At 41.5% G+C, this 14,087-nt stretch overlaps 1 protein-coding gene and 1 long non-coding RNA gene across 2 annotated transcripts; both read right to left on the bottom strand.

The window, feature by feature from the left end:
- Window positions 1-373: 373 nt before the first annotated feature.
- LOC114484096 (uncharacterized) lies at window positions 374-5,695 on the bottom strand. The gene is made up of 3 exons (XR_003676619.1): window positions 5,234-5,695; window positions 1,905-2,019; window positions 374-542 (listed from the first exon to the last, which is right to left on the bottom strand). It is a non-coding gene; the product is annotated as an uncharacterized lncRNA (long non-coding RNA).
- A 1,790-nt stretch (window positions 5,696-7,485) lies between these two features.
- On the bottom strand, window positions 7,486-13,056 carry ZNF180 (zinc finger protein 180). The gene is made up of 2 exons (XM_028478162.2): window positions 13,018-13,056; window positions 7,486-12,251 (listed from the first exon to the last, which is right to left on the bottom strand). Exon 2 carries the CDS (start codon window positions 11,956-11,958, stop codon window positions 10,507-10,509), a length of 1,452 nt encoding a protein of 483 aa, XP_028333963.1. The 5' UTR covers window positions 11,959-12,251; window positions 13,018-13,056; the 3' UTR covers window positions 7,486-10,506.
- Between the last annotated feature and the right edge of the window lie 1,031 nt (window positions 13,057-14,087).

Below are 14,087 nucleotides of genomic sequence, written 5' to 3'. Positions count from 1 at the left end.
AGAGTCTGCCTGACAATGCAGGGGACACAGGTTCGCGCCCTGGTCTGGGAGGATCCCACATGCCGTGGAGCAACTGGGCCCGTGAGCCACAACTACTGAGCCTGCGCGTCTGGAGCTTGTGCTCTGCAACAAGAGAGGCCACGACAGTGAGAGGCCCGCGCACCGTGATGAAGAGTGGCCCCCGCTCACCGCAACTAGAGAGAGCCCTCGCACAGAAACTAAGACCCAACACAGCCATAAATAAATAAATAAATAAATAATTTTTTTAAAAAAAGATGTTACTGTATAAAAAAAAAAAAAGCTTGTGTTCTCTTCCTTAAATACCGCTGCCCCATCGCAGAAACATCGGAGCGCAGGACAATTGGAGGTTGAAGGTTGATTCATTGACTGAATGATATCTACATCCACCCCTCACGCTGAAGGATTTGGGTGGTAGAGGATTCTTAGAAAATTTCTTCCTTGCTCCTCTGGAAAAGTTACAGGATGCCTTTCTCTCTCAGTTCAAATGGTAATGATAAAGCTGTAGATCACATCACATAACTCTGAGAAGAAACCATACATTGAAGCATTTCTTGTGGACAGCAGAGAGACGAAATCAAAGTGAACCTTGATGATATTGTTAAACCAACACACCAACCAAACAACAGCAAAAGCCACCCCAAATGTGGAATAAAATTTTCTGATGATTGTGGGTGAAAGCATTACTTCCGATAGAGAAATGGACAGTATTAACCTTGATATAGTCTCTGTAACAACTACTTTATTATGCTCATGGGTTCTCTGGCCTGACACATGATTTTTGGATACAAAAATCATGTCAGAAGTGGACAGTATTTTCAGTGATAAAAAATGTGATAATGATTATGTCATGGGAATAAGCATGAATTGTTCAATGTGAAATCCTCTTTGCTTTTGTTTTTTCAGATATGAAACACTGTGTGGCGTGCTCAAGTCATTAGTACACAAATGCTGAGAGACCGCTGTCTCCCCAAAATCGTGACCTTCCTGGCATTTGAAGACACTGTAGGGATGGTGCTGGCCTGCACTGCTCTTTCCTTGTCTGTACTCACAGCAGTGATTCTCGGGATCTTTGTGAAAGATCAAGAAACCTCCACTATCAAGGTCAAAAGCTGGGTACTCAGCTACCTTCGGCTCATTTCTCATTCTCCGCTTCTTCTGCCCCTTACTTTTCATTGGTCAGCCTAACATGGTAAACTGTATCCTCCAACAAATGACATTTGGAGTTGTATGTACTATGTATCTCTACTATTTGGCCCAAACAATCACTGTGGTTCTAGGCTTCAAGGCCACGGGTCAAGGAGAAGGATGAGGTGGTACTGGGTATCAGGTGCTCCTACCTCTGTCATTCCCACCTGCTCTCTGGATTAAGGGACCCTCTGTGGAATCAGGCAGGAGGGTCACACTGCCCAGCCAAGGGCTGCCAATGGCCAATCTGGTAAAGTCGGCCATTAGAAGTGTCCCTTCTGCGGGCAAAGTGTGTGACAGTAGCTGGGGGACACAGGGGATTCTCTGAGGGCTGTGGGTGAAAAGATAAGGGACATGGGGGAGGAAGCTGGTGAGTTCTGTGAGTTAGTAGGTATTTCCTGTGGGCGATGGGCTGACTCCTGCAGAAATCTGGGGATGGTTAGAGAGTAGCATGTAGTTTGGTGAGTCAGGGCTGGGGGACCCTTCAGGGGAGAAGCCAGAGGGGACTTCCCTCTCTTTAGATGAAGACATGATTGAGGAGCCTGCAGCTCCCAGAGCCTCCTCCTTTTTTTTATGACCCCACAAATGGAGACTAGTGTGCTGTGTGTGTGTGTGTGTGGCAGGACGGGGGTGGACCACGGTCTCGAGACAAATGCAGTAATAAACAAACAAAATAAACAAAACAAACACAGACTTACCAAGTGTTCTGTCCTCCGTCTTCTGAATCGGGTTCCACACAGGGAGGACTCTGCAAGGACCAAGTGCAGGCGGCTCAAACAACCCAGACTGAACGCTGCTCTCCCCTGGGAGGATCTGAGCAGAGAGAAGCCGGGGTGGGCTCAAATACCAGGGAGGAGCGCGGGGTGGGGGGACGGGGGAAGGGGGAAGGGGCGGGGCTTCACACCTTCTCACGCATCTCGTTCAGCTCTGGCTGCCAGACTCTGCCCAACACAAACTTCCTCTCCTAATTTGATTTAAAGTTAAAAGTTTGGCACAATTTAAGGCAAGAACTTAGAACTTTTGTGAGCCAGATATATTATAAGTTAATTCCATTTAAATACGTAAAACCGTTCTAGCGCTGTGGTTCTCAGGTTGTGGTCCTGGACCAGCAGAATCATTGCAAAACCCCAAACTCCACCCCAGACCTACTGAATCAGAAACTCTCGGGTCGGGACCCAGAAATCTGTGCTATAAGAAGCACTCCCTCTGATTCTGATGCATAGCAAAGTTTAAGAAGCACCTATGTAAAGGAAAAGTTGTGTCTGGTTTTTTTTTTTAAGTTGGGATATATGTTGTATAAATTAAGATTTTGTTCTTATCATCGGGGAAATTGAAGCTAGGTAGGTGGTGGATTGATTGCATTCGGGTGATTAGGTTAGGAATTCGATGGTTCTAGATCATTAGATCTAATTATTTAAATTATGCTAAATTGTCTAAATTGTACTTGTGTAAATTGCGGGGCAGTAGGAAACCAATTATAGTCTAATTTGTCCCAGATGTTTGGTAGATGGAGTACTGTTTTCCACAAGAGGAAGTAAGCCCATATTTCAATCAGGTTCTAGCACATCTGGCTGAGTAATGTGAGGCCCTCCAACCTTGAAAAATGAAAGCAACTGTTAAAAGCAAGGGGATTAAGAAAACCATACAAGAAAAAGAACTATCGACCGGAATTCTACCTAGATATTTGGTTCCTAAGCCTCCCTCGGCCATATATTTAGCGTTGCTTTAGAGTTGGCATTTGTATTTCCCCCCCTTTATGGTTTGTCTCCCGGATAAATAATCTACACTTTGCCTGCCCCACCTCCACTCCCATTTCATGAAATGGGCCATATTCATTTACATATTTTTTCTTGTTTTCTTCCTAAGTTTTACCAAAGAGCAAACGAGGGTCTCATAGAAGGTGAGTTATCATTAATCCCAATCACTTTTTTCCCCTTATCTGCTCCCTTCAATGATAAACATGACCAAATACACCTGGGGCTGGGCTCCCTTATTTTTTATTTATTTATTTAATAGATCTTTATTGGAGTATAAATGCTTCACAAGACTGTGTCAGTTTCTGTTGCACAACAAAGCGAATCAGCCATATGCATACACATGTCCCCGTATCCCCTCCCTCTTGAGCCTCCCTCCCATCCTCCCTATCCCACCCCTCTACGTCATCGCTGGGCTCCTTTATTAATGGCATATTTATGTGTCCTTATAGAGCCCGTGGCCTATCCACCAGAGGCAAGTAATGAAGAGATCAACCTCCAGTGTCAGTCAGTGAGGGGCCTAAGCTGGAATTTTAGATGCCCCTTTCATTGTGAGGTTAAAATGTGTAGTTTCCAGATCGTCATCCTAGTGAAGGTTGCCTTTTTCTGTATGGACCTCCATATAAGCCTATTTTTCATATGTTATAAAATTAATGATGACCAACACTTGCCTGCAGGGCAACTGGGACTGACCAATATAATGCACCTTTATTTGAAGGCTATTAGAAGTTGAGTTTGTGCCTGTTGTGGACTGAATGCTTGTGTCCCCTCACCAAATTCGTGTGTTGAAATCCTAACCCCCGATGTGATATTAGGGGGTGAGGGCCTTTGGGAGGTGATTAGGTCATGAGGGCACCTCACAAATGGGATTAGTGCCCTTGTCAAAGAGGCCTCAGAGACCTCAGAGTCCTTGTGGGGACAGAAGAAGTGCAGCTAACGAGCAGGAAGTGAGTCCTCAGACGCTGATGCAGCCAGTTTAAAGTATTTTTGTTAGAGCAGTCTGAACAGACTAAGAAGGCCTTTCTTCCGCATGCTTGATACTGCATCTCACGAAGGACCCATGGCTCTGTACTGACCGACCTTGGTCCAGCTGTCTATGACTAATGGTTTCTCAATGCTCAAAGTGTTCCTGCTTGGCTGGCAGGAATTCCACACAGGTTAGTGGCCCCTGTGGCATACGTAACATCACCCAAATGTCTCTCGAAGTGTTTTTTAACCTATTATCCACAAGGTAGTACAAGCCCATTTCTATCTTTCTGCCTTAACATAAGCTACTCACCAAAGAGGCCTGGTTTCAAATTGCTGCTGCATCACTGATGCATCCCCAGGACGATGTGCAACCCAAGAGGCTGCTCAGCTTTTAAGGGCGTGAACTAATGCTGCTGTTTTCAATTTAACTCTTGTTTTCAACTAGTCTCCATCTTTTACTTAAACATTTTTTTTCTCATTCAGTGTTTTCTGACCTATTTGAATGCTTCATAAACACAACCCCCCCCCACAAACAATTTTATAGTTTCACTTAAAGCTAGAAACTTCAGTTTTCCTTGTATAAAAAAATGCAACTGGACTTTATCCAGCAGTAACAGAGAACAATACTCCAAACACAGCAGTCATCCCCTCTTCCCATGTGAACATAGGAACCATGATTGGATACTCATACAAGGTAGAGGCTACACCACCCGGGGATGGGTGTAGCCTGTGGTGACTAGGCAACCAGTTTTCTGGGGACACATCTTGGAACTGGCTGTATTGTATACAGGTCTAGATGATCAATACTATCAGCTATATCTAATTAAAGCACCAGATTACAAAAAGAGACTCCAACTCCCTCTACCCAGTGCAACATAAATACTAAAGCTGAGAGTTTCAGTGATGGAACCCCATATAATTAGTAGAGAATAGTAATACCAGAGACTACAGATAAACAGTTTTGAGATTTCATCAGAAAACCCTCTTCTGGCTTTTCTATAGGTTTGGTTCTTTTATAACCTAATTCCCACTACTAAAATTTCAGCACATTCCACTTATGATCACAACTATGTATTACTTCTTAAAAATAAATTATCAATTAAAGTTAATGGCATGTCCATGAAGTTTTTTCAAGAGTACAGAAAAATCAGGAACTTACACCCACAGACAGTTCCAGCATTCCACAAAATATCTGGCAGGGGTAGTGTGGTCCTAGTCCCTTCAGAAAGCGAGGAATGGTGGAGAAACATGTGGACAAACCAAATATAGAACAACAAGAGCTTCTGGTCAGAAGAATCACCAACCTGCTGGATCTGTTGTGCAGTGAACCACAGGCATAGGTATCAACAGTCCAGATCTAAGCAAACACTGTCAGAGAGTAACTAGTAGAGTCTGGGCAGAAAAAAGGAACAATATTCAAAAGGAATATGTGTTTCAAGAACTTGATCCAACAGTTAAATTCCAGGAGTCCTCCCTGAAGAAGACAGGAGGTGATCATGAAGACTGTCATGACCTCAAGAGAACACACAAGATGTTAAAGAGTCCAGAAAGGTGATAAAACTACTATGGAAAGGTTTATCAATCCTATTTATCAACCTATTTCCACTGAAATGCCATCCTCAGTGGATTACAAATCAGTACCACATTGGCCATAAGATACAAGGTCCAACTTTACTGTTCCAACATGAAGATCCACTTGGCAAATGCCAAAAGTGATATTTTTAAATTTAACAAGACTATTTTTTCTGCAAAGCATAATAAAACAGACATTGATTTAGTTAGACCCCCAAACAAATCCAAATAAGGATTAAATTATCCTAAGCAGTAAAAACTGCCCATGTCACCAACTTGATTGTGGTTTTAAAAAAGCAGCTTTAGAAAGCTTTTGCATATCTACTCACAACCAAAGTTACTGAATATTTGCTTGGTAATTTGACCTGGTTTATAATCCCATCCTTTTTTTTTTTTTTTTTTTTTTTTTTCTTGCGGTACGCAGGCCTCTCACTGTTGTGGCCTCTCCCATTGCGGAGCACAGGCTCCGGACGCACAGGCTCAGTGGCCATGGCTCATGGGCCCAGCCGCTACGCGGCATGTGGGATCTTCCCGGACCGGGGCACGAACCCGTGTCCCCTGCATCGGCAGGCGGACTCTCAACCACTGCGCCACCAGGCAAGCCGCCCCCCCATCCTTTTTAAATGCCCAGCATCTGAACCATCTTTTTACATGAGGAGTTTTTCACTAGAAAAGGAATGGACACCACTCAGAGATCCCAGACTTGGAAGTGGAAGCAAAGATGTGAAGCCCTGGGTGAGGAAGAGAGTACACGTTTTTGGTTGTAAGAGAGCTGTGATAGGTTAAGTAGGAGGCTGCATATACATATTAAAGTAAGTGAAAATGTAGAGAGTGAAGAAAATATTGACATATGGGCTAGGCAAGGGCGGGCTATACTGGAAATCTTTTGTTTTTTCCTTTGCTGTTGCTTATCAAATGAGTAACAATTCTATGAATGACAAACTGCCCAAAGAATTAGTATGAGTGGAAGGTAGAGCCCATCTACAACTATTGACTCTCCAGGAAACACTAGGCACTGGTGGCCCTGGCATCTTAACCTTCCACACAACTCAGGTGCAGGCACAACCTACGATCCACCAGAACCAGGCACTTGCCCAGACTTTGAATCAGAAGATATAGTTAGTTCTTCACAATATCTTAAGGAACTTTGGGAACACTAAGGAACTCTCATGGCTCTGCAGCATGATTCAGCAATTGTTTCTGTGAAGCCCTGAACATTGTCTTTCTTGCCAGTTCTTGAAGCCACCTAATATCTTCTGAATCAGCTGGTTAGAACTGGCTCATGTGCTTTCCAATTAAGAACCCAGGCTGCTATAATTTGTAAAGAGCAATATGCAATTTACTGATGTGACTCATCAAGTGCAACCTCTTTCAGCAAACAGGAAGAATACTGATTTTTCAAGATAAAGTTCTAAAGGCATAGGTAAGATTAACTGGTCTTATCAAGTACATTAAATGAGACATACGAAATAAAGGGTATTGATTAAGTACAAAATCCAAAAGAAATTTAGAAATATAAAAGGCATATCTGAAAACAGCATCAAAAAGTCTGTATTCCCTCCCCGCTCCAAGCTGAAATCTCTTTGGACAAAAAAACCCACAAAAACAGGGGCTTCCCAGGTGGCACAGTGGTGGAGAATCCACCTGCCAATGCAGGGGACACAGGTTCGAGCCCCGGTCTGGGAAGATCCCACATGCCGCGGAGCAACTAAGCCCCCGTGCCACAACTACTGAGCCTGCACTCTAGAGCCTGTGAGCCACAGCTACTGGAGCCCACATGCCACAACTACTGAAGCCGATGCGCCTAGAGCCCATGCTCCACAAGAGAAGCCACCGCAATGAGAAGCCGCGCACTGCAACGAAGAGTAGCTCCGGCTCGCCGCAACTAGAGAAAGTCCACGTGCAGCAATGAAGACCCAACACAGCCAAAAATAAATAAATAAATTTATAAAAACAACAAAAACAAACAAACAAAAACAGTAAAAGCACGTTTATCTTTGTCAGCCTTAGGAGTAAGCTGAAACATCAAACCACAAAATAAGGTGGACAAAGTACAAAAGTATTGAAGACTAAGCAGGAGTGTGGGAGGAAACATGATGACTACAGTTAATGCTGCTGAATGGTACATTTGAAAGCTGCTAAGAGAACAAATCCTAAGAGTTCTCTCCACAAGGAAAAAAAACCCCACTTTTTTCTTTTTCTTTAGTATCTATATGAGATGATGGATGTTAACTCATTGTGGTAATCATTTCACAATATATATATGTATTTTGGCTGCGCTTGTGGGATCTTAATCCCGGACCAGGGATTGAACCCGCGGCCCCAGCAGTGACAGCGTGGAGTCCTAACCACTGGACGGCCAGGGAAGTCCCCATTTCACAATATTTGTAAGTCAAGTCATTATGCTGTACATGTTAAACTTATGTCAATTATATCTTGATAAAACTATAAAAATGTTTTTTAAAAATTGGTTCTAGGAGAGAGAGTATTCCTTAACATCCATGTATTTTAAAATGCTTTGGTCACCTTTCACTTATTTCTAATTTTACTGGAGTATGGTGAAAGAAATTTGGCCTGTCAAATCTCTACACATTTTGCTATGGCAAAGTACAATTTTACTTTGTGAATTTTACATAAAAATTTTTATGCAGGGGACATATGTGGTTATATATGTGTCATACATATGTCATTAAAATCAAGTTACTGATTCCCCCTTTTAAACCTAAACTTTAGGTTCAGAGGTTTAATTATGAATTTTTAGCACACTGTCACTTTAACTTCTCTTAATTATTGGTCGACCATTTTTTAAAAGAATACCTTTCCTACAGAGGGAAATTACTGAGCAAATAATGAAATTAACATTTTTGTTTATTTACTGGATCTACCTTACTTCAAAACACTTGGCAACCATAATTCACCACCTAGGAACTGAGGTAATACTTATGACTTAGTGCACACAGATGACTCATATTCAACCTGGCCAAGAAACACACAATCACACACATACTCACTTCAAAATTCTTTCCAGTTTTATCAATTTCATTTTCAATGAAATATTTTTAACACTAAAAAGATTACTTTGAGATAAACCCCTTCCCAAACTTGAAATCTTCACAGGCCTCCTTAGCCCAGTTGGCTTTAAACTCATTTGTACAATCCTGTCTCCTGTCTTCAAAGTAAAATCATCCACTTGTACCTAGCACTGGTATTGGTTTTATCTATAATTTGGGGGAAAAGAAGCCTAACCATGTCCCACTACCAAATTAGCATTTTCACAATTTTATGTCCTCCCCCAAAGGCAGTGCATGGAGAACCCCTTCTCTTCCTCTATCTGCGCATTCATGGACTGACTGAAGATTCTCCTGGGATGGGCAGCCAGTTTTCCAGCCGTCAACAACTGTTCCCCCAGAACTTCAGTCACTGCGAGGTGTGCTGCGCTCTCTGGCTTAACCCTCATAAAGATGAATCCACTTAGGGTCATATCCTGGGGACAGAATTTACTAAGGGTAACCCCTATTAGATATCACTTTAGCTGTTTTTTTTTTTTTCTTTCTCCAGGGAATTTACCTCTATTCTCTGGTCTCTCAGTTCAACTCTCAGCCTATTTTTCAATAACTCTCTGGAATCAGGTTTCAGGTCCACGACAATCCATAGGATTAGAATTCATGATATAATGGCAAAGGCCAAAAAGCCTTGTGAACCAAATCTAAAAAACCAATGAGAAGCTACAAATATTACCTCACTAAAAGCATTCTTGTTTGCTTAATTTAGATGGCAAGCACTTAGCCAGAGCAGTACCTTCCCACTCAGAGGATTCTCACATTAGGGAACATATCCCAGAGAAAAAAAAGACAATACTACATGAGGGGAGAAAAAAAAAAAACAAACACCTTAAAAATAGAGCTCCTTTATACTGCTTTTGATACGTGGGTTAAAAAAAAAAAAGCCCATATGCCCTCCATACTGCCCATGCATTCTCAGTCCCTCTGGCTTAAATTTCCAGTTCCACATTCCCAGGGAAATATTTTATTCTCAATGAGGAACATTCCTGGGAATTTAAGTTCTAAGGAGTAACCTGTTCATGCTAATCCAAGTGGAACTCTCAGAACCCTGAGGGATCTTTGCTATCTGACTGTCAGGTCTTTCCCAAATGGTCAACGAGATGGAAATGTTTCTATTTTTTTTGACTACTACTCATATCATTTATTAGCAATATATAAAAGCATACATTCAAAAAAAATAGGCATAAACCTAAAATTAAAACAGATACACCTAGAATACCTTTAGATCCTGATCAAAATAAATATCTTATCATGATGGTTCTAGAAATGAATGTTCTATACTCCTGCCCTGCATTTTCAGTTCATATCATAGCCATTTCCCTAATTTTTACAAAATCTCCACATATAAGAGAAAGTGCTGTATGAAACTGATTACTAAGTAGTTGCTAGGGAAATCATGTTGGAAAATGATACACTGAAATGCCGTATTCCAGTCTAAGTTCTAATAACTACAGCAATTTTCCAACCTTCTCAACAACAAGCCCACCGGTATTAGCATTCTCATTTATTCTTTATTGGAAAAGAGGTCCACCTCACTGGCAATCACTCCACAGCATATTGCCCATTTAATGGTAATTCTCTCAAAGTCAGGTCGAAGTGCTTTCTGCAAGGAAAAGTGCCAATAGTTATTACTTTTGTGGGAATGTGTTATAAGGGCCAAGTTTGATTTTTTAACATGGAACTGCTAAGTAAAATAAGTGATAGTTTTTCTCTATTTCTTCCCCAGAACAAATTTCCAGATACACGATAACAGACAGCTAACTGAAAGTTTTTTCCACACACATTGTTTTCATGGTAGTTCTTTCCAATACATGTAATCCTGGAGGAATGGAAGGAGGGAAGGAGGAAATGAGGGGCTGAAGGGAGGGAGGAAGGGAAGGAGGGAGGGAGGGAGAGAAGGAGGAAGGGAGGGAGGGATATACTCTGGCTGAAAGATTTCCAAACTAGTTACATTCATAGGGTTTCTCTTCAATATGTGTTGCCTGGTGCCTAATAAGTTTAGAACTATTAATGAAAGCTTTCCCACACTGATTACATGTAAAGGGTTTCTCTCCAGTATGAGTTCTTTGATGTACAATAAGTCGAGCACTCAAGCTGAATGTTTTTCCACATTGATTACATTCATAGGGTTTCTCTCCAGTATGAGTTCTCTGATGTTGAGTGAGGCATGAACTCTGCCTGAAGGACTTCCCACACTGACTGCACTCATAGGGCTTTTCTCCAGTATGAGTTCTCTGATGTACAACAAGAACATAACTCTGGCTGAAGGACTTCCCACACTGATTACATTCATAGGGTTTTTCTCCAGTATGAGTTCTCTGATGCATAACAAGGTGAGAACTACGGTTGAAAGATTTCCCACACTCATTACATTCGTAGGGTTTCTCTCCAGTATGAGTTCTTTGGTGTGCAACAAGTTGAGAACTCCAGCTGAAGGATTTTCCACACTGATTACATTCAAAGGGTTTTTCTCCTGTGTGACTCCTCTGATGTGCGACAAGTTTGTAACTTTGACTAAAGGACTTTCCACATTGATTGCATTCATAGGGCTTTTCTCCGGTATGAATTCTTTGATGGGCAATAAGCTTATAGCTCTGGATAAATGATTTCCCACATTGATTACATTCGTAGGGCTTCTCTCCAGTATGAGTTCTTTGATGTGCAATAAGTTTGTAGCTCTGCCTGAATGACTTTCCACACTGACTGCATTCATAAGGCTTCTCTCCAGTATGAGTTCTCTGATGCACGACAAGGACATAGCTCTGGCTAAAGGATTTCCCACACTGATTACATCTATAAGGTTTCTCTCCAGTATGAGTTCTCTGATGGGAAACGAGGTGAGAGCTGCGACTGAATGATTTCCCACATTCGTTACATTCATAAGGTTTCTCCCCTGTGTGAGTTCTCTGATGTGCAACAAGATGAGAGCTCCAGCTGAAGGATTTCCCACACTGATTACATTCAAAGGGTTTCTCTTCAGAATGATTTCTCATGTTTTGAGCAAGGGATGAACTCTGGGAGGTTTTATTATATTTATACTGACTCTCTTCAACAGGGATTCTCTGTTGTTCATTATGGGATATGCTGTGGTTCAAAACTTGCCCACGTTCCTTAAAATCAAAGGATCTTCCTTGTGCATGTATTTTCTCATGTAGATTTAGGGGTTTATCACAGCTAAAATGTTGAATACTGTCACTAAATCCATAGGATTTATCTTCTGTTTGAGTTTTTGAAAACTGAATAAAATGAAAGCTCTGGGGGAGGTTTCCACATTCTTTATTTTCACAGAGTTTCTCACTATCATTAATCATCTGATGAGTGTTGACCATAGAATTATAATGCAATTTTTTAACATGTGAAGCATGTTTATGAAAATGGTTTCTTATGGGTATCATCTGTGGTGAAAGAAGACTGGAATTCGAACCACGCTTCTCCTCAAGGTCATCACTTTCGCAGGCTCTCTCATGACTAATAGCTTTTCTGTGAGGGAATGTCACTTCCTTCAAAAGTCTCTCTTGTTTTTCCTGTTGTTTCTCCAACAGCTCCTTACAATCCTGAACTTCTTCACGTGAAGATAACCAAGGATCATCTCTTGTCAACCTTTCTATCTTCACTCTGTGGGATGGTTCATCACCAAAAATGCTCTGCTTTGATGTTGATTCTCTTCTTCCAAGTGCTGTTGCCGAGTCTGGAAGGAAGCAAAATAAAACACCCTAGCCAAAAAAATGTTAGAGCTGGAACAGGGAAATAAAAGCTGACAAGAAAGTATGCAATTATATGTGGATTTGTTTTCAGCTATGGACCTATAACATGAACTGAGAAAGCAAAAGGATGGGATGAAGCAGTAAGCAGAGAACCACCATAGTCCAATAGCGTAACAAGGCATTAATATGAAACTATTTCAATCTTAGTGTTGCTGAATAAAAAGACTTTAGATGTCAAATATCTCCATATTCTAAAATAAGATCCCCTATGCAGAATCTACAGAATTGCAAAACAATTTTGTAATCCTTAGCAAAAAAATAGAGGGTCCTTTCTACCTTTTTTAGTGCTAGATATATGTTCACTGAAATAGAAATTAGTGTCTACATTTCTAGGAATTTCTGGAGGCATGAAACTTGCTAGCACAGTCTGTGTTAGTATGACAAGGTCAAACTACTTCGTGAACCAGGAAAAAATAATGGGGGCACTGTTATCCCAGGTTCCCTAAATGCCTTAGGGGCTAATATGGCCCCATGAATTCCTTTAGTTCCAAGTGAGAGAGGATAAAGATTAGCTCATAAACAGAAGCCTTGGTGGTTATTAGGCCAGGCAATATAAAGTACACTTGGAGAAAGTGGTGATGTATATAGTCCACCAGGAGTGGGAGATGGAGAAATATGCAGCATGCCCTATGGGGATTTTTCAAACAAATCTTCTATACCTGTAATGACTCCCAAATGTCTGTTTCTCACCTGGATATGTGTGTTGAGAAACTCTTTTTATATCCCCTTGTTCCAACTAGGAGACTGCATCTGGTTTGAAAAGCTGATAGGGAAAGATACAGCACTTTGGGTATTTGGGCTGGGGACAAAAGAAAATCACTGCAGAATTTGGTCCCAGTCCTTGGCCTTTAGGAGCCAAGACTTCATGAGCTCAAACCCAAGAATCTGTACCTTTGCTACCCTACAAATTAAAACTAAATCTTCACTGGGGAATGAAAAGCACAAATGCAATCTATGTGTGGCCAAAATCATTCTGGCCTCTGAATTCCCTAGCTCTTGATCAATGGAAATAAGAAGTCATTTCAATACATAGACTTCATTAAAGGGGACTGTACTCTTACCCCAAGAGACTAGGTGCCTGTGGTTCTCCAGGATCACATCTCTGTCCAGGGTCCTCTGGGCAGGGTTCAAAGTGCCTTCTTCCTCCTGAGTGAAGTCCACAGTCACTCTATGGAAGTTCACTCCTTCCTAAAACAGGACACACATTCCTGCTCAGTTGGGTATCATTTCCTTCCAATGTTCACAGAAGAAAAGTTTGACAGGTGGAAGAAAGAAAACCTGATGGCCTGGAAATTGTCCTGAGATGATCAACGTTCAAAGGATTCTAGTCAAGGGATACAGGTACCTTCTAGGTGAGCCCCTTTGGGTTTTGGATGCTGGACCTATTTATATAACCCCAAAGAGGAACACCAGCTAAGAACTGACATAAACTGTTTTCTCTTTTGTTGACCTTAAAGAAAATGCTTATTCTGATTTTTGCATTGGTGAATATAGAATTCCTACTTAGGAATTCCCTCCAAATTCCTGAGAAACTAACAGAACAGGGTCAGCCAACTTTTCCTCTCAAAGGTCAGAGAGCAAATATTTTAGGCTTGGCAAGCCATACGGTCTCTATTACGCCTACTCAGCTCTGCTGCTATAGCAAGAAAGCAGCCACAGAAAATACATGAACAAATGGATGTGGCTGTATTACAATAAAATTTTATTTTCAAAAAACAGGTGATGGGCCACATTTGGCACACAGGCTTTACTGATGCCTG

Source organism: Physeter macrocephalus, chromosome 17, assembly GCF_002837175.3.
Source record: "Physeter macrocephalus isolate SW-GA chromosome 17, ASM283717v5, whole genome shotgun sequence".
Lineage (NCBI taxonomy): Eukaryota > Metazoa > Chordata > Mammalia > Artiodactyla > Physeteridae > Physeter > Physeter macrocephalus.
Note: the sequence above shows the minus strand (reverse complement) of the source record. Positions and strands in the feature narration are given on the sequence as shown.

Excerpts from the sequence above, each read along its gene's own strand:
- ZNF180 (XM_028478162.2), bottom strand. The coding sequence starts at position 11,958 with ATGATACCCATAAGAAACCATTTTCATAAACATGCTTCACATGTTAAA.